The 27689-nt window shown below is 36.9% G+C and overlaps 1 protein-coding gene across 2 annotated transcripts in view; it reads left to right on the forward strand.

The window, feature by feature from the left end:
* Window positions 1-1464: 1464 nt before the first annotated feature.
* The window catches only part of BTBD9 (BTB domain containing 9), a 113991-nt gene continuing 87766 nt past the window's right edge, over window positions 1465-27689 (forward strand). For both annotated transcript variants that reach the window (XM_058020004.1, XM_058020005.1), the window contains exons 1-7: window positions 1465-1519; window positions 3329-3495; window positions 8368-8578; window positions 9108-9471; window positions 11076-11340; window positions 13159-13378; window positions 17176-17295. In XM_058020004.1, the coding sequence (XP_057875987.1) occupies window positions 3414-3495; window positions 8368-8578; window positions 9108-9471; window positions 11076-11340; window positions 13159-13378; window positions 17176-17295 (1262 nt within the window). In that variant the 5' untranslated portion in view covers window positions 1465-1519; window positions 3329-3413. The remainder of the gene's footprint in view (window positions 1520-3328; window positions 3496-8367; window positions 8579-9107; window positions 9472-11075; window positions 11341-13158; window positions 13379-17175; window positions 17296-27689) is intronic.

Raw genomic sequence — 27689 nt, forward strand, 5'->3', positions numbered from 1 at the left:
TCTCTGTCTCCTGGACAGTCCTGGGAGCCCAATCAATTGCCTGGTGATGGCCAGCACCAAAGGGAGTTGGCCACCTAAAAACTGGGTGAGGCTTGACTCCAGCTCCTCCTGTCATATGTTGGTCCCAGATGGTGGAAGGACCCTGGAAAGCCCCTGTGTGAGCAGAAAAGCCATGCTGTGGAAAGCCAGTGTCCACAAAGGAGACAGAGGAGTGCTGCAAATTTGTTCTAATAAAGGGAGAGAGTTCACTGGGGGCACACCTGTTATAAACTCCCAACCTCCTCCTTTCCCCACTGGCTGAGGTACTGGGAAGGTACAGCCTTCCTGAACTGCCTACCACATACTTCCTCCATAAACATGTCATTTCCCCCCAAAGTTCAGAATCTCAGGCTTGCATGGGGACCCATTTGTTTCAGGAGTCAAATTTCTGGGCTCTAACAAACCTGCAGATTGAAGTTGGTAGAGACATTAGGAACTGTTTCAAAGACATTAACACACGCTGCCCATGGAATTGTTTGGAAAGACATTGGCACACATCTTTCCTATCATGTAGTCCAGTGGATAACTACAGAAGTAGGAGCAGGCTATGCTAAAGCTTCTCTGCTTAGTAATCAAAATTTACTCTAAGCACGTTGGCTAATCTTGTAGTGACCCTTGGTTTTTTATATGCTTGACAAAATGTGGACATTATAGATTTTGAGGTAGTAAAGAGGGAACTAGTAAAAATCCACTGGCATCTACAAACTAGTTACAGAAGTATGATGAAGTGGACAAGGTGTGGGTTTGGGTTTTTTTGAGAAAAAGGTACTGCTGCTTGTCATACTGAGAACTAATTTAAACCAGTATCCACAGATAGGAAATCCAAGAATAAACTACTAAAGAAAAACACTTAATGGTAAGTCTTTTAACCTGGAACGTTTTTAAAATATTTTAGATGTAGAACATTTTTGAAATTGTTCCATGTTCTCACTGATTACACGCCGCTATTTTTGTTTCTTCCAAGGAAGGCTTCCTTTCTTCTAAATAAAGCGTGGCATTAAATAACGTGTAGTGCTTTGCCTCTCGGAGGGCTTAAATTTAGCTTCGTGCAGTGCAGCCGAAGTCACTCTCACGGTTACACAGCGACAGGCCCACATTCCCCATTCCCGCTGGGAGAAGCTCTCCTGACGCAGGAAAGTAGGACGCGCACCGGAGGGCAGGAGCCACGCACGCCGCTACCAAGGAAACGGGGCTTTTGGACGCGGCCAAGGAAGAGCGGGCGGGTGGCGGGGAAGGTTAACACCGCTCGCTGAGCCGCAGTGCCGGTGTCGGGCCGCGCCGCTCTGTCCGTCCCGCCCGCCGCGCTCCAGGGGCGGAGCAGGAAACACAGCGGCGGCGGCGGCGGCGGCGCTCCCGCGGCGCGCCGGGGCCCGCTTGCGTCACACGCAGGCCGCTGCTGCCCGGTGACGTCAGCGCGCCGCCGCGTGACGTATGAGCGGCGGCGGGGCGGGGGGAGGAGGCCTCGGCGGCGGCGGGGCCGGTGAGTCCCGCGGGCGGGAGGGCGCGGCGGCCGCGACCCCCAGGCCGAGCGGGGTTCCGAGGCCGCCCGGGGTCCGGAGGTGCTGCCGTCGGCGGCTCCCGCCGGGCGCGGGCAGGGCGGGCCGGGCCGGGGGAGCGCTGCCGTCCGGGGAAGGCGGCGGGCGCGTTTGGCGGGGAAGCGGTTTCACCTGAAGTGCCTTGTTGTGGAGGCGAGGGAGGAGCGGCCGAGCGGGCCGGGGTCGCTTCCCCAGGCGCCTCCCGAGCTGCGGGTCGGTGGCGGCCCGGGCTGCCCCGGGCGCGACCTTGGGCGCACCGCCGGCTCCGCTCCGCGCCCGCCTCACCTGCCGGCCCCTCGTCCGCCCCTGGCCGGCTCCTCAAGGCCCTCCTTGGCCATCTAATTCGAATTTTATCTCATATAAAGTATAAGTTCGGTATTTTGACGCTCTCGCAGTACTCAGTGTTTTCCCTGGTGCTTTGGTGTCGTAGTAGTTTAACCACTCTGCAAGTTACGCACTACTGTGATTCATTGGAGTTACTCTTAGCTTAGAAGACATATTATCAGATTTAAAGTAAAATAACTTGATGTTAACTTGGTAGCAATCTGCCGGTGATCTCGCTTGCCGGACAATGTCTTTTGCTCATGTTTTTAAAGCACAGCAAACAGACCTCCTTAAAGTCCTGTGCTGGAATCATTTAAGCTTTTATGTGTTTTAGGATTTAATTTGAGCCCGCTCACAGAGCAGGTGTATTTGGTGTGTCTTCTGTTACAATTCTAAATCAGCTGCTAGAACTGTTCCGTTGAGATGTTTACTCAAATTTAACAAAAAAAGATCCCGAGAATTGTAATGAATGGCTTTTCTATGTATTTTGATAACACAGGCAATTTGATAACATGCATTACTTATAGGAAAGATACTTACATGTTACATTTTGATCCTCAAAAACCAGGAGACTTTCTTTCCAAAAAGCCTGGATTTGATTTGCAGGATTAAGGTGTGATTACTTCCTAGTTCATGAGACCACCTAAATTTTTTTTTCTTCCTTCGCCTCCTTTGTTCCCTTAAACATATCCCATAAAAAAAATTAGAGTGACCCATATGAGAGAATTCATAGATCAAGATATCATCCATTTAGCAAATTAAATACAGTTAATTTTTCCTCCTGGAATGTTTAATGGGAAGATTAACAGTAATTTGTAATTGTTAAGAGAGACTTGTTATGTTGGTTATGTATTTAAGCAAGTCAAGCCTCTGGATTTCTCCATTTCCTGACCTTACAGTTTTATTTTGGTTTCCTGTTTAAAAAAAGGCTTGTGCAATAGAAAGGTCAGCAACTGCCTTAAGTTTTGTAAAAAAAACAACCACCAAAACCCAAACAGAACCCCTAAAACTTTAGTTAGGCAAGAACACTTGGAGAATTTTGTCTGTGTAGGGAATAATGCATGTGTTACACAGTATGTACGGACCTGGTTTAATTAGGACACCCATCTGGGAAAATGGCGTTTTCAGGGATGTTAATGCTGGGATGTAGCAGAAATGGCAGGATGGAAATTTTTGGTTTATAATAAATACAGCAATGTGTTACGCTCTTCTGTGATGGTTAAAAATATTAGTGGTCAAAATTAAGTTATGATGACTCAGAATAGCGATGCTATTCCTGAATTCTGTTTTTAGAAGTTTTCCCATTAAATTGAAGGCTTTTTAAAGGATTTATTTCTGCAAGGAGTTGAGAAATACGCATCTCTCTCACTTTCATCATTAGGCTTTGTGCTCATGCTTTCTGATGGTGTGTATTTCATGCATTGTTCCAGGAAATGGTCCAGTTGTTGCTGTGCAGCTGGATGTTGCTGAATAACATTTCTATGAGCTTGCTGTTCAGTCTGCCCGTTGTTCAGAATGGCGAAGAACCCTAATTTCCCAGAGGCAGGGAATCTGCCTACGGGCTACGCCCACTGCAGGTCTTCAGACAGCTTCGCTGGTGAGTGGGCCCCATGTGTTTTCTTGAGATTTTAATGGTTTTGTTGTATGCCATTTTAACCAGGTTAATTTTATATATGTGTTAATAAATAATCTGCACTAAGTATATTGTTCTTTGTACTTTGCTAAACTTACTCCTTCTCTTCTGTGACAGGAAAGCGGAATTCTGAGCGGAGTGTAAAATGTTAGCACTACAGCACTTAAGTGACAGGAATGTGTCTGCAGATGAGCAGGGCATAACTCCCCATATGCTTTGAGTCAAAACATTTTTTTGTACTGAATTGCTGTTTAGAATGCTGTGATTGGATGGTGGGGTTAGTCTCCATTAATGTTACCATCTGCTTTCCTTTTAATCCTTTCACAACAGAAGGGTTGGAGATGAGACTTGGAAGTTCTGTGAATTGCCCTTATTTGTGCTTTCAGATTCTGTCGATTTTTCAAGTCCTATGAGTTGATTATGTTATTTGTGGTTTTGGCTACAAAGTATCAAATCTTGTTTGGGGTTGGTTTTTTTTCCCCCCGGTTACAATTTTCACTCAGATTCAACTTTGGTTGAACTAACCATAGTTACTTGGAAGTGCAAAGGAGCTAGGGTTCTGACAGAAGCAAAGTATTTACACTCTGAATGTTGAAGTATTTAGTGAAAATTTCTGTTTCCTGAGATTATATATTTATGAAAAGACATGTGTATCCATTGGAAATACAAAAACAGTATGATTTGAACCAGTGGTATGTTTGTACAGTAGTGTTACTGTTACATCTGTCATGTTCTGGGAGTCTGTGGTAATGGAAATTGAAACTAAAGTAATATTTTACTGGAATTTTTTTACAATATATGAAGTAATTATGAAGTAGTGAAATTACAAAAAATCGAAATACTACTCAAGTGCCATCCAATCAACTGAGAAACAATTTTTAGATAAGAGAATGTAAAAGAAAATTTAAGAAAATTTTCTTTTTCTAATTCTGATAAAAGTATTAGCTTGCTAGGTACAAACTAGAGGATGTAGGAATTAGTTGTTTTAAGAGTATGAAGTTATTTGCTCAGTGTCTATAAGCTGGACTTGTTTAATGAAAAAATTAATTCTAGCAATAGTCTGTTTACTTGCATTTATTTCTAAAGTTTTGATAGAGCTGTTATGTAAGCATTCTTTACTCATGTTATGTAAAATTTTTCTTCAAATAATTCATTATTACCTGGTAGAAAAACAACACTCCCATGTTTCATTGAAGCAGCACTGCTTTTCAGAGGATCCTTCAATGTTACCCTAAATGAGGGCGGGAAGAGACTGAATGCTGATCTTTCATTGCAACTGAGAGTTGTTCAGAAAGGATGTCATTGCTGTTGTTGCTAAATTTCCTAGATGATGTTTTTGTATCCCATAACCTCTTACAGATTACCTACTGAGTAGAAGTACAGAAAACTGAAAGCATGGAGGGGGTTGTTGTTTCTCCAGGCACAGCACACATTATGTAGCATTGCATGCTGCCTTATGCCATAAATACCGGGCTGCATTTTTCACATGCTCACTGTTAAAGATGGCCACCAAATAGCATGTCTTTCCCTGAGTTCAGAAAAGTGGTTTGTAGGCCTTAGGACTTAAAAAATGCTTTTTCATATTGTTGCAGTTCTAATGGTGCCTCAAAATCACTGAGAAGACTGTTTTGATTGTTTATTTCTGTGTCATGACCAAAGCTGCAGCAGCTGACTCCTGAAGCAGTTAATTAGCTCTGAATACCTCCTGGAAGTAGGTTGTGGTGCTGGCAGCAGGCTTACAAATGGCATGTTCTTTGACTGCCAGGAAGAGTAAGCATCTGTATTTTCTGAAAAGGTGATGTTGTTTGATGACAGAAGAACCAGAAGGAGCTTCAGGGAAGGTTCTGTGCAAATTCTTAGCAGCATCCACTTTTTTTTTAATCATAAATATTACTTTCGAATAACAACTAGAAAAAGACATGTTTAGCTATACGGGGAAGTTGTGAGCACTTAGCAATTTGGCACAACTAAAGAGGTTATTAAGTTTTACTTCCTCAAACAAGAAATGTACAGATCACTTAAAGGGTTGCCTGAATTTGTACCATTAATTAATCCAGCCTAGGAGGTGATGAAGTCATGTATTATTTGGTTCTATATTTGGAGGCAGGACTGTCTCACAGGTCTTTATATGAAAAGTCCACAGTACAGACAGAACTTGTGTTGGAAATCTGTACTCGTAGACAATAGATGAGTTGGTGTGTTTCTTCAGTATACTGGAGGTACCCATGGCACACAGAATAGGCATGGCCATAGTTTTGTAAAGGTGACAGTGCCCAGCACTTTGGGTCATTCAAACAGTTGAAAGGCCTCCTCAGCTTGTAGCCATCATTTGAGTCCTGTATTTCCTGTGCTCAGCAGGTTTGTGTTTGTAACTGATGGCTGGAATAGTACATGGAACCAGCAATTTGGAGAGCATTACACATCAGAAGAAATTTGCCTTGCTGCTTACACACAGGCCGATATCTAAATTTCTGCTTTCATTGCTTGCTGTTCAGCATCTTGATGTTCATAAGGACTGGCCATCCTCGGGTCACTAGCAACTGTTCCTGCTTCAGACTTTGCCCTCTTATATACACTGATACTTGTTTAGACAGAGGTTTATGTACTCTTGAGAGAGAAGTGTGCTTTTGATTTTATTTGTTTATTTAACCTTAAATAGAAACAATTTCCCTTGAGCTTTTTGCCCTATTGGCACATGACAACATCCACAGCTACTGAAAGCAAAGTTAATACAGTCTTTCAGTTTTATTCAGACAGTACTTGTTCTTCTTTTTAAAAATGAGTGGATTCAGGAAACAAAGAAGTAGAATGTAGTAAAAAACTTGAAATAAAAATAGATTGTAAAATTAAAATGTGTCAATATTTGTACATGAATGAAGTATCATAAATCAACTTCCTGAATCAACAAATGTTTAAACTAGCAGCAGAGAGATTGTACAGAGTTCCTTGATGATGTGTAATTCACATGTAGCTGGCTTGCCTGACTATTGCAAATGAAGATCAACAACAGCAATTATGGGTGTGGTATGGAATTCTTCAAGGAGTACCCAGACCGGAGACTGTAGCTGAGTAACAAATAACATCTTTTTGCATACACCCTCAGTGTAATAAAAAGTTTTCTATTTCGAAGACATTTCAATTTTACCATTGTCTATGAAGTGTCAAACAATTACATTGTGGTAAGTGGTGTTGCTGGTACAAACAGATGTTGCTGGGCTGATGTAATCAGCTTAATCTTGCTTGTTAGAAAGTAAATCGTGCTGGAAGTGTATGTAGAATAAATCTAAATTGTCTTGACTAATTGTAGGTTAACCAATGCAAGTGGAAGAAGTAGTCTGTTATGATGAAAACCTGAAAAGTAATTTGCTTTCATGTCAGGATAGAAGAATGACTACAGTGTTCTGTGTTCCCATGGGTAGGCTGCCTCCACTATCTTGGCTAGTGTTGCTGATTCTGTGCTGCAGTGGCTACACAGGCACGCAGCTTCTAATTCAAGTAGCACAGACAGCCAGTGGAAACCTGGGAGTTTGTTCCCATTTGTGTTGTGCACTGTGATTGATTTAGTATGCTGTATTTTTTCTTAAATTTTGTTTTCTATTTCTATCACTTTTTGTTTAGCTTCATTTGAGATTCTTTGGGACTGTGTTTCCACAGTATCTTGATTTTGGATAAAGCATTTCCATGTGTTCAAGTGCAAATAATAATTAACCCTAAGTGCATCTGTTTGGGGTTTTTTTAAACATATTTTCTCATAGTATTTTTACAGTGGAATCTAAAAGTGTATTTCAGTCATGAATATTTGACTTAAAAGATTCATATGTTAGGTGTGTGTAAGGTATGGCCTCATCACTGTGTGGTACACCACCTTTTTTAGCACTGGATATCTGCCTGTTTTGAAAAGTTCTAGTAACTGGAGCAGGGAAGATACCTCTGAAGATATGGATGGTCATTATCTGAAACAACCAACTTCTTTTTAAAGAAAAGTAAACCAAAGTGTCACAGTAGAAGCCAGTATAAGACCTAAATTCAGTTTTGGATGCTCTTGCCATTGAGACTACAGAAAGTCTCTCTGCCAAAATAAACCAAAACCATAAAAAGCTAAAACCTGTTGTGAATGAAGAAGAAACAAAAGAATTCTATAGAAGATATGACTAAAGCATTTATCTGTATTACACATTAGTGGGCAATCTCCTAATTTTATGATTGAGAGGTATGTTTTTATATATATATATCTTTATATGTGTGTGTGTATATGTGTGCAGGAACAAAGTCATCAAGAAAACAGAATGTAAAGAGTAAGAAAATTGAACTGTACATTGTAAAGCTTTTCTCTCTGGTGGACTTTATTCTTTATTAAAAGTTTTCCTGATTGTTTATTTTCTCCCAATTCTGAAATGCTGAATAGAAATCTACAAAAAGAGTTTTTACTTTTCACTGATTCTAGTACGGACAGGAGAGTTAAGACTAAGCTTAATTGGTTACCTTGTTTATTTGTATTTTGTGTCTGTGCATTTTAATTCAGATAAAAATTGCTTTCTAATGGTAACATGATGTGAAATAGTTTAATTTTTAATTCCCTTTGTTGGCAACTTTTTCTTTTAAGTAAATGGGTTGACTGAGTAACAAGGTGATAATTCTCTGAGATACTTAGCTAGAATTGTTAATGCCAGCTATGTTGAGTCTGGTTGAAAATGAACTTTGATAGAAAACCCCAGCTTAATTTTTCTTGTAATATATAATTACTTAGATTAGTCACTTGTTATATTATTGCAGTTATGCTTGCTATTTTTAATATTTTTGCCCTGTATAATGCTGCTTGCTTTCTTTGTGCTTTAGGCTACCAGTACCACCATCCCTCCAAGATGAGTAACAGCCACCCGCTTCGTCCGTACACGGCTGTGGGGGAGATCGACCACGTCCACATTCTGTCCGAGCACATTGGTGCCCTGATGAACGGGGAGGAATACAGTGACGTTACCTTTATTGTGGAAAAGAAGCGTTTTCCGGCACACAGAGTCATCCTGGCTGCTAGATGCCATTATTTCAGGTGAGTAAGGCTTTTTGTCAGGCTCACAGGAAGTTTTTGTGCAGATGAGATAAACATTATTTCCCTGTGAACTTTTCAGGGTGTAATCGTCTGTCCATTGAGTGTGACCTTTTCTGTGTGAATGCTTCCCAGCGCATCAAATCATTGTGTTCAAATAGAAAAAGATAAATACCATGTCATAGTGTTATTCTTTTGACCTTCATTAAATTGGATTTTGAAGGTAGTTTCACAAATTCAAGAGAAAGAGAACTTAAGAGCAGGGAAGTACTACTGCAAAGTTGTTTTGATTTCTCAGAGTATAAATGGTATGTTTCTGTGGAATATAGTGAGATAGCAAGTTTGATTTTGATGAATTGGAATTGAGAAAAAGTTTGACTGATACAGATGAATATATATTTTAAAACTAGGAATAATACTAATCCAGTTTTTTTTAGGAGCTGGAAATTTTTCAGTAGAAATACATTTAATATCCCTGTGAATTTTGCCAGAGGGATAAGCTACTATCTAATCTAAACTCTATTCCTTGTAGAGCATTATTGTATGGAGGAATGAGAGAATCTCAGCCTGAAGCAGAAATTCCTCTTCAGGACACCACTGCAGAAGCATTTACCATGCTGTTGAAATACATTTACACTGGTCGTGCTACACTGCGAGATGAGAAAGAAGAGGTTCTTCTTGACTTCTTAAGCCTGGCACATAAATATGGATTCCCAGAACTGGAGGATTCCACATCTGAGTATCTTTGCACAATACTTAATATTCAGAATGTCTGTATGACTTTTGATGTTGCCAGTCTTTATTCTCTTCCCAAATTAACTTTTATGTGCTGTATGTTCATGGATAGAAATGCCCAAGAGGTGCTCTCCAGCGAAGGCTTCCTGTCACTTTCTAAGGTATATCTTTAGTTTGTACTTCTTTTCCCCAAGACTGCTAATTTCAATGGTAATACAGTTTTGTGACAAAATACTAATGAGGGCACCAATTAAAAACTTGTGTAAGCTCATAGTTACTTTATGCTTGTGAAACTGTGATGGTTGGAAATGCTCAAGATAAGCTGAACTGGAAATTTTGGCAATCTGTTCTGAAGTTTTCAGGTATTGACCAATCAATATAGTTTAATATACTATATCTAATGGAGTGTTCTAAAATATGGCAGCAGGCAATCTAATTTTAATTTGTCTTATTTCATCTGTTCCTGGTATAATAAAATTTGGCTTCTGAATGCTGCAGAGGGGAAGTCAAATACACACTTGAATGTGACAGGGCATACTTTGTTCTATTAATTCCTTGATACAAGCTTCATCAGTGATGGGTGATTTTTCTGCTGGATGAACTAAAGCATTCTAGAGGATACTGTGATTTATATTGCTGATTGTCATCATGCTCTGAATTTGCAGAATATGGTGGTGTGGTATGGTGGTTTGGGTTTTTTGTGTGTGTTTTTTTTTGTTAGATGCATAAATATTCGGGACTGAGTCAGGCTGTTCTACAAAGTTGAAATTTTGCATTTACTCTAGAGGGGTCTTTGGGCTGAACTTAATTTAATAGTGAGTGTGTTTTTCAAGTTGGGTTCACATGAAGCAGCAGAGCACCTTGAATGAATGATGCTTTAATTGGGGCATTTTAAAGTGTTTTTTTCTTAGGGGAAGAGCTGTGAAGGGTCTATTCCTTGAATGAGTATATGACCCTGCTATAAATTACTCATTGTGTAAGGAAAAAAGATATTTTTTTTCTGTACTTTCTCATATGCTGTTTGCTGAAGTTGAATTCTGAGAGTGTATTATCAATAACGAAATGAGCAAACAACATTCATCAGGAAGTGCACACTTTGAAATCTTTGACATAGCCAGTGCTGGTATATAGGAGAGATCTTTCCATTTTCTAGGCAAGTTTCTGATGATTCTGCTAGCTAAGTGAAAATCAAAAAGCTTTTTGATTATTTGTGTCTTCATTTTGCAGTCAGTGGGTTTTCTACATGAATAAAAGCCACTGGAGTTTTTACCTGATGATTCTTAGTTGGTACCCAAAGAGAGAGAAAGATTGACAGCACAGAAATCCCAAGTAGTTAGAAATGGTTAAAAAAGTGGTTTCAAGCAATACTTTTTTTTCTCATCAGTGGTCATATAGCAATGTAAGTTTAAAGGAATATTTTGAGCTATACTGTTAAGTCCTCAAATCTCTTATAATATTCCAAAGTAAATTTGCACTACTGAATGGTATTGTATTGATTTGATTAGTTCTCTACATTTCAGTTTTCTCTAGTTATTTTGTTGTATTGCCTATTATTTTGGTAATGGATTCTGTAATTCTTACATAACTAAAATAATCTACAATTTCAGGGAGTCATCCCTTTGGAGATTATTTTTAATAGCTATAAGGTAAAATAGCCATTCATTTTTGCCTTATTTGAATTTCCCTTGATTGAAAAAAAATAAAATTCAACTTAATTTCTGTTTATTTAGGAGGTATATGTTTTGTTCATATTTCTCTTTTCCAGGCTGCTCTTCTAAGTATTGTACTGAGAGACTCATTTGCAGCTCCTGAAAAGGACATTTTCCAAGCTTTGATGAACTGGTGTAAACATAACCCCAAGGAAAACCATGCTGAAATCATGCAAGCAGTACGTTTGCCACTAATGAGTCTGACAGAGCTACTGAATGTTGTAAGACCTTCTGGATTGTTGTCACCTGATGCCATCCTAGATGCCATTAAGATTCGTTCTGAGAGTCGGGACATGGACCTCAACTACAGGGGCATGTTAAGTAAGCATCAGGTTTTTTGCTTCCTTCTCATTTAGTGACTGTGGTTGTCTGGAGGATATGCTTAATTTGTGCTTTGAGTTTTCATCTATTACTGTGTGTTGCAAAAGGTTTGCAAGTATGAAACATGTTGTTATGTAACTGTTCCTACCATTTTTATTTCTCCATATTAGTCAATTATTTTTCTTGCTTTGTATCTCAGATATTTCTCAAACTTGAATGTAATACTGTTTTCCCAGAGGCAGGGGTAATTTAATAGAAAAAGTTCTACAAAATCATTGAAAATAAAAATTAATTGGCTGTGAGAAATATGATATTTAAATGGTTTTATGTGACTTGTTTTCTACTTCATTAACATTTTCTTAATTTCTCCGCTACTTATGACTTTTCTTTTACTCTTTACATGCTTGTCTAAATAGTTTAAACAAGTCTCTGAAGTCATTTTAATGGAAACCTAAAATGTGCTTTGTGTTTGACTTTTTTTCTGTGCTCTCTGTTAATTCAATGAGAGTATCTAACACTTAAGCTTTAAAAAGATACTCTTAGCCATCTAATGTGTGAATTTGACCCACAGCAAAGGAAAAAAGTTGTGTTCTTTAAGAGTCTGCGCTGTATTCTCAGTCATGCATGATGAGCCCTGAGAATTACTGCTATCTTAGAATTGCATATTCTTTGCTCTCCCTTAGAAGTTATAGTTATTAATATTTAAACATATGAGTTTAATATTAGGGTATTGTAAAAGTCTTCTTATGTGAGACATTCTGTTGAGAGTGCACTAGATACATTTGAATAAGTCATATGGCCTTCTGTGGCTTCTTTTCCTGGATATTTATCTCCACAATAAAATTCTCCTAATCACAGCTTTTTGGAGAGTGGAATTTCTTTGTTGTTTTAGTACTCATTCAGGATCTTGAAGCTTTTTCTGTTTATGGAAATGTTGACTAGCACTTCAAATTCTGTTCTTTAGACAGCAAATTTTTATCAGCCTGTTAAAATTCATACTTCTATTGTCAACCTGCCTGAAAAGTTTGGGGTAGCTTTTCATCATTTAGTTTTCAGATCATATTTTCTGGGATCTCTCCTCAAACAAGGCAGTTAAAAATGTCTGTTGAAGAGACTAGTTTACAGAGTTTTGTTCTGTAGTTGAAGTTAAGGATCATTATTCCCAGTTAGCTTGAAGGAAGCTGTTCCTAGGACACAGGCTTATTACTGTGAAATGGTGGTTTAAAAAAGCTTGCTTTTCCATGTGAGTTCAAAGCTTAAGTAGCCAAAACTTTCCCATTTCACTTGGGTTCATTTAGCTTTGCAGGATACTGGAAGCTTGTGTAGCTGTCAGAGGAGCATATGTGGATTTGCTTCTTTGCACCACTCTACAAATTCAGGATGGATCTTGAACATTTGATACACATCTTGTGCATTTAAATTTCTTCCATTTAGGGGAAAAAAAACTCCAATAAAACCCAAACTTAAAGCAAAGAGCAGTTGACAGGTGCAACAGAATTCTGTAAAATCATGAAGGGGACTGAGAATATAGCTGCTACATAATAGTAAATTATCACAGCTTTATTACTGTAAAGCATGTAGGAGATACCAAATAAAATTGAAGAAGCAAAATATTTTTAATGCCTCTTTATCTTATTTTCTTTTCTTTTTTTTTTCTTTTTTTTTTCTTTTTTTTTTTTTTTTTTTTTTGCCTAGAGCGTGTGTTTCTGGTCAAGAAAGGATACTAGCAATAAATCTTTGGTCTGACCCAATAGAGTTGATATTCAGCACATCTAATTTGAGTGTAAAATTTAAGAAATTATTCCCTTTTCTTCTTAGTACCAGGGGAGAATATTGCAACAATGAAGTATGGAGCACAGGTTGTAAAAGGGGAGCTGAAGTCTGCTCTGTTGGATGGAGACACTCAGAACTATGACCTGGATCATGGGTTCTCTCGACACCCCATCAACGATGACTGCCGCTCCGGCATTGAGATTAAACTGGGCCAGCCCTCCATAATCAACCACATACGAATTCTCCTGTGGGACAGAGACAGTCGGTAGGTGCCAAGGTGACATAAAAAGGGAAAGTAATGCATTTTGTCCTGGAGATAATGTAGCAGTGCAAGCTATAATTTAAATAGTTTATGGGAATGGCATGGTAGTGTTGGAGCTGACAGTTGCATGGTTTATTTGGAAACCTGATTTTTAAATGTAATTTTGGTTACTTACACACCAGATCGTATTTACAGATGTTAAACTACCCTAAAGTATTTCAATGTTTTTACATATTTGCATTTCAAACATTGAAAGATTTCTTTTGTTCCAATTTTTCTCAATATATCAAAACAGTTAAGAAATGGCCCACTTTGACAATAAGATTGGACTTGATATTGGAGGTCTTTTCCAGCCTAAATGATTTTATGATTCTGTAATTCAGAGGTAGTAAAATTTATTTAGAATGTGAATTACCAACTGACTACAGTAGTTATTAGAAGCCAATTCATGGTTAGACTGCTGAAATATGAATTGTCATAGATGCTGTAGCCAGTTGTTACTGAGCTACTTCAGGTTATTATAGAATGTATGAAAATTCAAATTAAGATCATTTGAGCAATTGGGAAGCTGCTGAAGTAGAAAAATTGCAGGGTCCTTTTTCTCTGAGAAATTTAATATATTAATTTTGTAACTTGCTATGACACATGTTACTGTTTAGTAGACAGCTCAGCAGGTATTCATAAGCTGTTAAAAACAATAAAACAAGCTTCCTTATACATTTACTACATACCTTATTACCTTTCTGATAAGGGATTCCTTTTTCCTTTTTCCTTTTTCCTTTTTCCTTTTTCCTTTTTCCTTTTTCCTTTTTCCTTTTTCCTTTTTCCTTTTTCCTTTTTCCTTTTTCCTTTTTCCTTTTTCCTTTTTCCTTTTTCCTTTTTCCTTTTTCCTTCCCCGTTTAGCGTTGCAGAATATTTTCATTTTGCTTTTTTAGCCAAGCCATGTTATTCTAGAACAGGGTGTATAAAAGTTTTAGTCAGGGTAAGGTGTTTTGTAAATTTAAATAAATTTTTACATGAGTTAGTTACTAATAATTCAAGACCAATTTAATTAATTTTAGCTATTTAACTGTTTCAAGGAAGTTCTCTTACTTCAGTTCAACCGAAATTTGTTTCACTTCTATTTCTTTTGTGAAGATGAAAAAGTGGATCTTTGAAGGTATAAGGAGCCGTTTCATATAATACTATACTAGTTGTGCCAGGGGATCAACCAAATTTATGAACTGATTTTCAAGGAAAAAATGTTCTCCTTGGGATAACTTGTTACAAAGTTATCTGTTATTTGGTGTCCTGTGTGCTTCATCTGAAATTTGTACGACAAACTGTTGTTGCTGGCAGAATATCTGACAAGGTGGATCTCTAGAGTTTTTTGTCTTCATGAAATACTGAGGGCTCAATGGTTTAATATCTAGTTTCTATGTCTTGCTGATTTTTATTTTTTCTTTTTAAATCATTCTGATTTCTGTGGAAAGCTTGCTGTTGGGCTTTCTTTTGTTCCTCAACAGGTATAGTACTGGAATTAGCACTGTCTGTCCTGTGCAAGGCCAGGAATTGGACTTTTATCATCCCAGGGGTTCCCTTCTAATTCAGAATATTCTCTGATTCTCTGTTCTATGAATTGTCAAGCTTTTTTCCCTCCAGTGACTCAACTGTCTAAGATAAATGGAAATGGAGGCATTTGGAGTACTTTGTCTATTTGTGGGCTCCTCAGTATAAGATACTGACTTCCTGAGTTCAACAGGACACTAGGATGAAGGCTTGAGCACATGAGAACCTCCTGTTTTAAGATGAGCAGGCTTAGAAGGGAGAGTTTGTTGCTCTCCTCACCTATTCAGTGCAAGAATGTAGAAAATACCAGGACAGAGTTCTCTTGAAGCTGTGTGCTGAGAGTGCAAAGAGCAGTGGACGCAAGCAAGAAGATAAATTAATAATAAATATTAGGAAAACAATTTACAGTGGGGTAGTTGAACATGAGAAGAGTTTGGCCTGAGAGCTGTGCAGAAATTGGCCAGCCAAGAACTTAAGGATCTGGGATTGCTCAGACATGTCCATGTCTCTCTTACTCTGAGATTGTTCTTGCTTTTTGTAGAGATCTTTTCCTTTCTGCCATCTTTGTCTAACAATTGCTGGCCACTAAACTGCATCTTTCTCCTGGGATACGTGACTAATGAGATACATGAGAAGGTCTGTACAGACATGAACAGACCTGTACAGCATGATGGCTTCTTGTTGAACAATTTTTAAGCTACTCTCTTAGTTTTAACGGTCTGTGTGAAGCTCTGATCTATTGGATATTCTTAACAGAACCAAATGGAAGCTAACAGGTGTTTTACACCTCTAGTTCAGAGGTGTTAACAGCAGAATCTTAGCTGTAAAAGTGCTAGGGGGAGGCTATCCAAACTGCCCCTGCAAATAAGATGCTATCCAGCCTTAAAAAAATTAAAGGCATACCATTGTGTATGATAATGGATTTGTATTTTTGGGGTAATATTTCTTTGTTTGGTATCTTCAGAAACCAAAAAGTATCATGTTGTGTATTGGTTACAAATATTTGTTAGCAATGATGAGAACCTCTACTTCTGTATACAAACTGCTCAAACTCTAAAACTTGGCTGCCTAGTTTGGTCAAGTACACATATGTTAGTAATAGTAATGTTGCTAAAACACGTTGTGTTTATGTGGGTTTGAGTATCACACATCTGATTGGTGTGAATGAGAAAGCTGGTTGTGCAATTGACATTTAAAGACTCAGCCTTACCTTTCCAAGGTATTAACAGCTATCAAACATTTTAAGGATTTTTAAACAATATAGTTTTAAGTATGTACTCTTTTAAGTCATCAGGAAAATTAGAAATACTAACAAAGACGTTAATGTTCAATAAGACATGCTTGTGTAGAACTCTTTAAGAGCAACACCTCTGTAGAAATCAGTGTGAAAGGATGTTAAGTGCTGACATGGTGCTGTTGAAATGCCTGTGAATGTTGCAGGCTAGTTCCTTAGGAAAATACTCTGAAACATATATTCAGTGACTTGCAGTCCTACAAGTGAAATTTCTACTTTATTCTAAGCATTACAGTCATGGGTATAATAAGGAATTAGCTGTAACTTTTATGTTCTAGTTTGTGTTTGCTTTCTTTTAACAGCAAGCTGTAAGGTAAACATAACTGATAAGCAGGAGGAAGACAGATTCTTTCAGTGGGTTTTTTATTTTTTGTGAGGTAATTTTGGCATGTGTAAGGAAGTAATGACAGGCTCAGTGATGGATCATAAAGAACTGAAAGGGTCAGAAGTGAAGAGCAACTTCAGTTGTGAAATGGTCATAAAGTGAAAATGCTAATAAAATATATTTGCTTTTTCAACTGAAGAGTTTGAATTTGCATTTTTGATCTAGTAATGGTTTTAATTTTTTCTTTATTGATTTGGCAATAGAAGTACAACTGTATCACTGGTGGTGATTTACTTTTATTCTGTGAGGAGGGAATACAAATGATGATTTTTATGGCAGAGTCAAAAGTCTCCATTTCACTTTTTTAGGCATAGTAGTCTCATCTAATGTCTATAGATTGTGAATGTGTGGATGTTTTAAATCATTCTGAGAATACATCTTAACTGTGAGACTTCTTTTCAAAGCTAGTTCGAAAATAGGGATCTGGGTAAGAACAGTTTTCTTTTCAACACAAGGGTCTGGGTAAGAACAGTTTTCTTTTCAACTCTACTGAAAATCCAGAAATCAGTGTAAAATTTAATACCTAAAATTTGTTGACTTTTATTCTAACCAGTGTTTTTTGACAATCCATAGGTCTTACTCCTACTACATTGAGGTGTCTATGGATGAGTTGGACTGGATTCGGGTTATCGATCACTCTAAGTACCTCTGTCGGTCCTGGCAGAACCTGTATTTTCCTGCCCGAGTCTGCAGGTTAGTTCATCAGTGTGATATACAGTGGGCTGACACTAGAGAATGTAGGCAACAGAATGAGTTGCTGGATTTTGCTACTTCATTATGTTGTGTTATAGCTCAACTTTTATCAGCTATGCTAAAAACATAGTTTATCTTAGTTCGTATAGTTTTATAATAATTTATCTTATTCTTTTCTAATATTAGTATAGTTGATACAATGCAGGCATCCAGTTTGAAATCGATGGTTTTCCCATGTCTATCTCCTTCTCCTTTTTTTTTTTGAGCCATACCTGCTTTTTTTGCAGTTGATGCTGTTTTTTTTTTTTCTCAGTAGTAAACATCATTTCTTGACTGTCTAAATGTTTATAATGCACTTAGATACCTACTGTAGAACTTGAAAATGTATTTTTATGTATTATGTATTTTCTACTGATGCACTGTTTTAAATAGTTGTAGAAGAGGAAAGTTAGGACTGAGGAGCTTTGAGGGATGCCTCCAATGTGCTGTTTTTTGCCAGAATATAGGAAGGATATTAAACTACTAGAGAGGGTTCTAAGGAGGGCAGTGAGGATGGTGAAGGGCCGTAAGATGCCATGTGTGGAGCATCTGAGGGCACTTGGTCTGTTCAGCCCGGAGTAGAATGAGGGGAGATCCCACTGCAGTTACACCTTCCTTGTGAGGGGAACAGGAGGGGCAGGCACTGATCTCTTCTCTGTGGTACCCAGTGACAGGACCCAAGGGAATGACCTGGAGTTGTGTCAGGGGAGGGTCAGGTTGGATATTAGATAAATGTTCCTCACCAAGAGGGTGGTTGGGCAGTGAAACAAGCTTCCCAGGGAAGTGGACACAGCACCAGCTTGACAGAGTTTAAGAAGTGTTTGAACAATACTCTTGGGCACAAGGTGTCACTCCTGGGGATGGTGCTGTCCATGACAGGGACTTTGTGGATCCTTATGGGTGCCTTCAGCATATTCTGAGATTCTGCCATTCTGTGAAAATGAGTAGATGGGTTTAAGTGTTGTTTAAGTATGTTTTTTAAACCTATGTTTTAACTATAGGTGTTGGGAATTCTGCAAGAAGCTGATAATCACATTGAAGCAGCCTTATTCAAAAACGGAATTGAGCTAATTGATAGGGAGGATACAACCTGTAGATACCAGAGATGCTGTCATCATTAGGTTTGGGTCATAGACCCTGAGAGGAAATGACCTGCCTTGTAATAATTATTCTGCAGACATAAACTTTTTAATTGGCACAGCAACTCTTGGAATCTCCATGGAGAGAAGTGCTTTCTTTTTCCCAAAGAAATCCTGTTCTTTTCTATAAATCTCTGTTCCTCATTATCATGCCCACAGAATGGTTGGGAATTTCTTGGAGGTGTGGCTTATTTGAAGAGTGGAAGAGCTAAAGATAAAGTCATGTAGCAGCCTAAGTTTATGAGCACTTATTGTTAAGTGCTCAATAAGGAGCAGTAACCTTAAGGCAAAATACAAATTCTCAGCTGAGTCACCATAATAATTAAATATGGTTTAGATAAGATTTTCTGTAATCTTTATTTACACCAGAGAATTGAAGGCTCCATTGAGGAGTTCAACATTAAGAATTTTTTATTTAATTATATTAATATAAATAGTTAGGTATTACTTGAAGGTTGAATCTCCTTTCATTGGGAATTTTGATCAAATTCCCTCCAGGAGAGAGGCTTTGAGCAGGGGAGGCTGTGTACACATAGATGTTAGTGTTAGAGACTTACTTATCTGTCTTTTCATCAATAATCTGTTCAGAAGGAAGTAAGCAAGGACTACTAAACTTTTCTTTTGTATCCAATTTCAGTGTATTGTGATAATGTATTTAAAGCAGTTCTGTTTACTTAAACAAGTTAAATTCCTTATTTCCAGTATACTAACATACACAAAACAGAAATCCTAATATACGTAGCATTTTCTTGATGCCTAAAAAAGAGGTGTTCTCCAGTCTTGTGAGCACAGATTTAAAGTATGAGATTGTCAGAATGTATTACTTTAATATTTGACATTCTGTTTCACAGGCATGTTGTACATACTTATCAAGGGGCAGATATGTTTTAAGGGTTTTATATGCTCTATTTTGCTCAATGCTGCTTCTGTTGTATAGTCTTGTTTTAGTGTCTCAAGTCCCAGTGCCAAAATTTTCCTGTTAATGGATAACAGTACAGAGGAATGGAAGCATCGTGTTATGTTCTGTCTTCTTGCCATTAGTTTTGGCATTTTACTCTTTTTGTCTTACTAATGCAGGTAATGTTTTTGGAAGCAACCACTTTGGGAACCATGCTGCATTTTTTTTGAAGTTTTGAATGCATTTTTAATAGATAATCATGGACTGAATGCCTTATCAGGAGGGTCTTCAGCTAGGTTTTTTTTTTTTTTTTTTTTCCTTTTAAAAAATTATTTTAGCTCAAAGTGCTTTATGAGGTCACTGTGTAAGATGTCATTGTGAAGTGCAACAAAGAATTGAAGAGTATAATTATTGGCTGGGTTTTTTTATTTGCATGCTTTTTGCCAAAGTGAAGGAGTAGAACATGTACAGTTGTCTGATACACTAGAGCAATTCTTCATAGATTATAAACAGGATATGAGCCCTGCAACATTAGGCAGGATTAATTGCCTTTTTGAGTTACCTTTCACATAAATATTCGTTGTAAAAGGTGAGAACTATCAACATCTGAACTGATATGTTCATCTAAGTTTTAAGAAGCTACTCAAACATTTCCATGGGCATAAAAATTGATGGAGTGTGTCTTTTATTTGCATATGTACAGGTTGGGGTATTTGTCTTTTTGAAAACCTGTGACTTTCCTCTTAAGCAAATCTGTCCATATTCAATTCTACAATCAATGCCTTTTTCACACAAGCTGCATGAAAAATGCAACCTTCTAGCCATTAGTTGTTAAATAAATCATTTATACAACAGTGAATTAAAACCAATTCAGCCTCCTTAATGAATCATTTTCATGTGTGTCACTGTCCCTATCATGATTTGATTTTTTTTGATGTATGGAGCATTATGCAATATTTACAGTAGTGTTGGAGTTAGGGACATTGTTGTGCTTCCCATGAAAGATAATTTGTATTTGGCAAAGTGCATATCAAACCATCCAAGCTCATTAGGCAAAGTCAAGTAATGTGATCAGACTATTTACACTCCTGGCTTCTTCCTATTGCTTACATGCTCCAGTCTGTCTTAATGTGTTCAGAGTAACTTTTGCCAGCCATAACCTCTGTCAGATTAGTAAGTGAAAAAATGTGCAAGGGCAATAACCCAAGACTGAAATTCAAAAATAAAAAGATGAGAAGATTGTTTGTGCTTTCTCACACTCCTCAGATCATTTGTATTATTTGTAGGATGCAATTCCTGATTTAGATAAACAAGCTAATTTGTACAATGATTACTAGTTCAGTGTCAAAGCTTGGTATAGCAAGTAACAGGGTGTTGCTGTATTTAAAGGGGTTTTAGTAAAAGAAAATATTGAGTAAAACATATATGGGGGTTTTATTGATGTGATTGTTTTAGACTTTCAATTTTTGCTTTAAATCCTTCTAGAATACATTATTCTACCATCTTTGAAAATTGAACAATCATATACTGTGCAGAAAAAGCAAATAAGAGAGTGGGATTACAGGGTTGTTCTCCCCCCCCTTTTTGTTTTTTTTCAATACAGTAGTGTATTTTTTTAGAATTTCTGTTGGTCCTGTTTTCTTTGTTTACACTTTCATATCAACTTTCATGTAAAGCTGAAAACTCTTTAGAGAGAAGACAGGACACAGAAAATGTTCCTGTGGAAGTTAGGAACAAGTGTCAGGTTCATAATTATTCCATATTCCTCTTGTAGCAGTGAATGTTGAAAATGCTAAAGGTCTTTGAGCAGGTAATGCTGTTTTCTGTCTTACTCTTCCCACTTTTTTCATCCTTTCATTTTTGTTTTGTGACTTAATCTTTTTACTTCATCCTTGACCACAATATTTGAAGAACTGCATTAAAAGAATTACAAGAAAATGAAAATTTTGAGGTTTCATAATAAGGCAGATGTAGCCACAAGGTGTCACTCCAATAAAAGTTTAAAAGACTTAATTTCTTTCCGTTTACACTCCTTTGATGAAAGTGTTTTTCCTACTGTGTGCTTTTTTTTGTGTATTAAACTTCCCAGATTTACAAAATCATTCTGATCTGCTCTTTATGCTCTAGATTGAGCAAGTACAGAGTTAGTACATAAAATCAAAAAGAAACATTCAATTCATCTTCCATCTTTAGTTTGACATTGGATGATTCTGTGTTTTGATTGGAGAAGTATTTCCCTGACCAGACCAATTTATAGTCTGAAGTCAATCCTATTTTACCAGTAATAGCAACATTCAGAAAATATATTGAAATGGTAAAAAAGATCAGTTTTTGTCTGTATTTGCTATTACTGCCTTAACACTTTTTGTGGTAATAATAGTGTGATTTATTAAAAGGAAATATTAATTATTTCTGCATGAACAATTGGTCCTAAAGTATGTTTCTATTAAGAGAACTGGTAGATGCCTGTAGAAGCATGCTATAAGCGTGGGAAATTATTTAAGCATATTGTTTTTCCTGTTTTTTTACATCTGCTTTAGGCTGAAAAATCTTGAGGTTTTCTAGTACTGATGTGTTGAATTAATAGTGGTATAAGGGCTCCGTGTTTCCCTTAAAGCACCTGGCTGCTATAGAAAGTGTGGCATGAGAATTTTTTTTGCTTTAGAAGGTGTGTTTGTGTTTTAGATGTATTTATTGGTGCACAAAAAAATACGTGCCTCCTTTTATTAAGCATTGATGATACTGGGTGGATTTTTTGTTTAGTTCTTCAACAGTTTTTGCTACTAATGATTACACTATTTGTAATCCTCTGCCTGAGTGAAGACAAATTAAATTGTAGACCGTGTCTTCTGAACATTGCAAAAATACAAGAAGAGTAAATTTTTCAGTACTAAGGTAGTTCTAAACTCAGACACATTAGTGTCTGTGCACAATTGTTTTGTATGTAATGATATGTGAGGAGGTGTGATTTTCAGGTGTAGGCTAGACAAAACATTTTTCTTTGATTCTGATCTTAATCAGGCAGCCTCAGGTAACTGTGGTAACTTTTACTGGTGGTGCTGCAGTAATTTTATTTTTTCTTTGTCTTTTGGAGAGTCATTGAAATTAGCTGCTGATTAAGCAGCAATGTCTCACTTTCAGCCTTACCTGTAGGTCTCTGACAACGTTATCTGTTATGGATAGCCATTTTGCGGTTTTCCTGAGCTTTGTGCCATTTCAGTGGATAGTAACTTGCCAAAAGACGTTCCAGATACAGTTTGATTTAAGAAGATGTGGAAACAAATGAGGAGTCAACTCTTGAGGTGCATACAGTTGAGGTATTGTCCAACATACTTGAAATAAACTGAGATGAAAGCAGTGTCTGCAGATTTAATTTCGTGCTAGGAGTGTTTTTTATGTCTTGTTTCCCAGTAGGGAGTGGTGGTGTTCAGAAAAAGCATGGAGACATCCAAAAGAGGATTTTGAACATTTTTTTAACTTAAAATGAAGCCCTATTGCATGACTGTCCTGACTAGAAAACACAGACTAAGAGTTGCTGTTAAGAGCTTGGTAAGGCCTTCTGTCAGTCTGAAAAGTATGTGAAAATTTTTTCATCAGTAAGTTCTTAGTATCCTTATAAAATGACTTCTTGCAAATGGAGTGATTAAACTTGTGTAAATGAAACCATCTTTACCTTAGTTACTGCATCTGAGAACTACAAATAGTTGCACAGGCAACATGTTGACTAGTTATTTTGTTTGTACTGTTCTTTGGGAAGCGTTGCCTCTTATGTAAATATTTTATTTGTAACTGTGCAGATATGCTGGTGTTTGTGAGTTTACGAAGAAATCCCAACCTTGCTGCATAATTCAAATTAGCTTTTCTTTATTTCTGGATACTGAAATTTTAAAATATTTTCCTGAATCTAATACTGTGAGTGATACAGAATAATGTAATTTCCAGAAATAAGTAAAAATTATCTTGATTTCTGTTACAGAAGCATGGTAATAAATAGTAAAAGCAATTTTGAAATGTTACTCCAAACCTTTGAGGCTTTTTACTGACATTATTTTCAAAAATCAATTTACATTACGGGCAGTTTTCTTTTTTGTTTTGGGGCTGGGGAGTAGAGCTCACTGTTTTTTCTTGTAAGATGTGATCATATTTAGGAGTCTTTATTGGCATGTTTCCAATACTTTGCCTTTTAACTGTGAAATAGGAGGAAATGGTTTCCTGTAGTCTCCATTTTAGTGAATAGCTGCTCCTTGTTTTTCTGTCTATCAGTATTTAAGCATCCTTTTTTGTCTTCCAGTAGGTTTTTATTCTGATGTTTTTCTGTTCCTAAGAAAAGGTGATAGTCTGAGATTTTTCAAACCATGTAGATCATCTACACAGGATCAAGTAAGCTATTGCCTCATCTGGATTGGAGTGTTTATTGATTTAAAAGATCTTTTTCTTCATTTCAGGTTATGTATACTTTTGATCTTAAGCTTACATTTCTAAATTCAGCTCCAAATGTGCTCCTAGTGATACAAAAGCTCATTTCTCTACAGGAATAATCAATAATATTTTTCATCAAGACCTTTATCAAAGCAGCTTTTTTCTTCTCAGATTCCTTCTCCTGTCTGTCATAGCAATTTCAATTACCTTAACCTAAAGAGCCCAACTCAGCTTTGAGGAAAAGTAAAAAAGCTAGTGTGTATTTAAACTGTTGATGACAACCTGCCAGACAACTTACCAGCTGAAAATGAATATTTGTCTGAAAAAGTGTCTGTAGAGGGTCAATATATCTTGTATAGAAATACCCGAGAAATAGGGAGAACCTGCCAATCCAGTTTGTTGGAGACGAATTTAAAAAAAAAAGTATAATATATTATTTTATTTTTGCTTTATGATTTGGAAGAAACAATTAACTTTTTAAGAGACCTAGATTACATATTTCTCAAGCTTGACATAATAATAAGTAGGTTTTTTGTAATATGGTTAGAATTATTTTAGTCTGAATTTTGAGATATTCATTTTGAGTTTCTTAAACTCTAAATTGTCTTGAGTTCTGTTTTCAATATTTCACCTCGTAAATGAGATCTGATGTAAGTGAAAATTATCAGTAATTACTCAGCTTGACAGTGATGCATAAAGATACAGCTAAATGCTGAATTATCACATTGTTGATGATAATTCTACAGCAAGCTGTATTTTAAAGTTAATGTTGCAGAAGATGAGTGTGGTTAAAAGACATCTTGAGCACTTCTTTTCTTTAAACTCTCTTCTGTGTTTTCTTTTGCACTCCAAGAGATGGAATTACTGTGAAAACTTGCCATACGTGTTTACAAAGACAGGCTTTTCCAAGAGGAAATAATGTTTTGGGAAATTTGTAACAATTCTGGTTTATTGCACTTCATTGATCAGTAATGGCTGTCTGTTGAAGTTGTTTGATCCCACTGTGTAAAGCTTTTCTCTGTTTGCCGTTTCTTAGCAGGTAATGGACATGGTTTTCCCATGTGTATCTGAAAAGCTGTACCACACTTAAAACTGCATATTCATAATATTCACATTGTTTGCATGAACCAAGTAATGCACTTCTGTGGAGTTACTTCTCAGTGTCTAAATGTATAAAGTCACCTGTCAGCCAATATTAGGCCAATCTTAGCTGTGGAATAATTTGTATGATAAAAGTTTTACAGTAAAGCAAATTCGTCTGTGATTAAACTTGATTCTTTGTTCACAAACCTCAAGTTATCTTCTATGCAGCAGAAAGGTAAGAGTATGAGTAGAAAAGCCCTAAAGTAAACTACTCTTCAGTGTCCTTTTTCTTTGCAAAAGAAGCTCATGCAACTTGTCTTGAAGTTAAGGTTCTTTGGCTTTACCTGTATTTGCTCTTTTACATCTCAGTTTCAATTGGGAGGATGGGGCTGATGGTTCCATTTGATGCAGCTTTAAGTAGTTTTTAAAATGAATATTCACTCTTTAATATGAAAGAAAATAGGATACAAACAGTTGAAAATGAAAAATCAAACTGAACAAATGATGTGCTATAGAGAATCAAATTTGTAGAAAGTAAGACGTGAACATGTGTATAAGTCTCTTTAACTGACAGAAGTGAAGGAAGGAAAGAAAACTATGGAAGAGAGATATGTTGCTCAGATGAAGTACAATGTTTGGGAAAAACTCTGCAAGTGAAAAATGTTTTATGAGACGACTTTTATGATAAAGTTAATGATAGGAAAACCACATGGGATTTGTGATTTTCAGGCTGCTACTGTACTGTAAGCAGTTATTATTTGTAATGTCTTCTAAAAGAAAGAAAAAATGTTTATTCTAAAACACCAGATGCTGCATTTGGGTTTTGATTTTCACCACAAAGTGACTTTAACAGCTTTATACTTTCAAGCTTGTTTTTCATTTGTAAGATTGGGACAAATTTTTCTATAATTCACTACAGATGCAATAAAGATCTTGGAAATTTTAGGTACTGCAAGTAACATCTCTAGTGATCAATAAAGTAGTTGTTTCATTACTTTTCTTCATACCATTGTCTTTCTTGTTTGTATTGGAGACTAACAGTTGTGATGGAAGGTGTATTAAGTATTGATTTCTGAATCTGTATTCTGTTCAATTAAATTACCCTGTCTCTGTTAATGGCAAATTGCAAAGTTGGCTAATCAAGGTGCATTTTCATTACATTGACAGTGTAGGTGCCCTGTTGAGCCGGGTCAGTGGGCACCTTGCTGTGTGTCCAGTCTCTGACCAGGAGAGCAGGAGGTGCTGGTCAGGGAGAGGCTGTGAGCACAGACTCCTGTGTGTTCATCCTCGTACTCCTCTGATCCTCCTAATGCATATTCAGAGATAGCTTGGCCATTCATTTATGTAAGATCTCTCTCTTGACTGGGGTGCTGTCAACTGCTTGCAGGCTGTAGTGGCAGCACTTTGCAAAAGCTCATTGACCACTGCATAAAAAAAAGTAGTTTTGTCTATTTAGACAATCCTTTTGCTACTTTGTTCTTTCAAATTCCAGTATTGTGGGATCTGGTGTATTCACATCAAGTGTAGACTCTTCAACCGCCGCTCTTTGGTTCCATTTATTCAGTTGCTTTCATGATTTTTGGTGGTGTTGACTGTACCTTCTGTGACTCTGGTGTGTACTCCTTGAGGTGTGGAGAGCAGAACCGTATGTGCACATTTAAGATTTGGGTTCAGCAAGCTGTAACAGAGTGACAGAACAGCTCTGCTTTGTTCTCAGCAACCTTCCCAATGATGTGCAGTATTCCAGTGGCCCCACCCTACTATCTGGCTACCCAAAGTTTCTTTCATCTCCAGACTTGGAGGCTGCACTAACAATAATTTAGGCTTATTAGCTCCCAGGGTATTTAAAAACAAGATTAAAGACTTCACTACTTCTGTTCTTGATATTTGACAGTACTTAGCAAATGAAAATGTTTTTGGCTTCCGCACAGTTAAAAGTAACTGTGTGAGCCACATGAGAATTCCTGTTTGGTTCAGTTTTTAAAAGTAAGATTTGGTAGTATTTCTTTGAATTTGTGTACCATTTGCAAAAATTAATACCCTTACATGCTTTAGAAGCTAAAATCAAATGGAGGGAGATGGATTTTTCTGCTTGGTTGGTTAATTGGTTTGGATTCCTTTTTGGGGTTTGTTTATTTTCTCCAAAATTTTTCCTCTAAGCCTATCCAGGGAATTTTTTTAAGTCTCTTTTAGGGGAGAGGATAAAAATCCAATTTATTTTTTTTAAGTTCGTGACTAGAACTCTAGTCTTAAAAATTAGTGAGACATTCTGAAGTTAAGATAATTTTTTTCTTTTATGCTCTCCTGTGAAGACTTGAAAGGGGAACTTTTTCAGTTGTTTTGCAGTTGACCTTGAAGTTATTTGATTCTTCAGATGTATAAGATTTGTAGTGGAGTATTTTATATTCATTTTCTATGTGATCTAAAATTACATATTCATTTTCCCATTAACTGATCAGGCTCCTCTGCTCTTTTTATACCGCCAAAATTTGGATAATAGAGTTTAAAAATAATTTCAGTTAAGAAAGCAATAGCTGAAAGGAGTAATGCCTTACTGTTTCTGTAACAAGCTTTTTAGAATAGAAATTATGGGTTTAAGTGTCACAGGATTTGACTTGTGAAAAATTTAAGAGTAAATTATGAGTACGTAGTATTGAAGCATACAATCAATCTTAACTGTGCCTTAGACTGATTTTGTTTAGCAGTTGTGTTCCCTCAGTGCATAGTACTAAGTTTTTTATCTGTTAAACTTTCTTCTAATTTCTATTGAGCTTGGCTTTTTAGAATTGCTATTATTATTTTTTATTGTATATTGG

The sequence above is a fragment of the Melospiza georgiana genome, chromosome 3 (assembly GCF_028018845.1).
Source record: "Melospiza georgiana isolate bMelGeo1 chromosome 3, bMelGeo1.pri, whole genome shotgun sequence".
Lineage (NCBI taxonomy): Eukaryota > Metazoa > Chordata > Aves > Passeriformes > Passerellidae > Melospiza > Melospiza georgiana.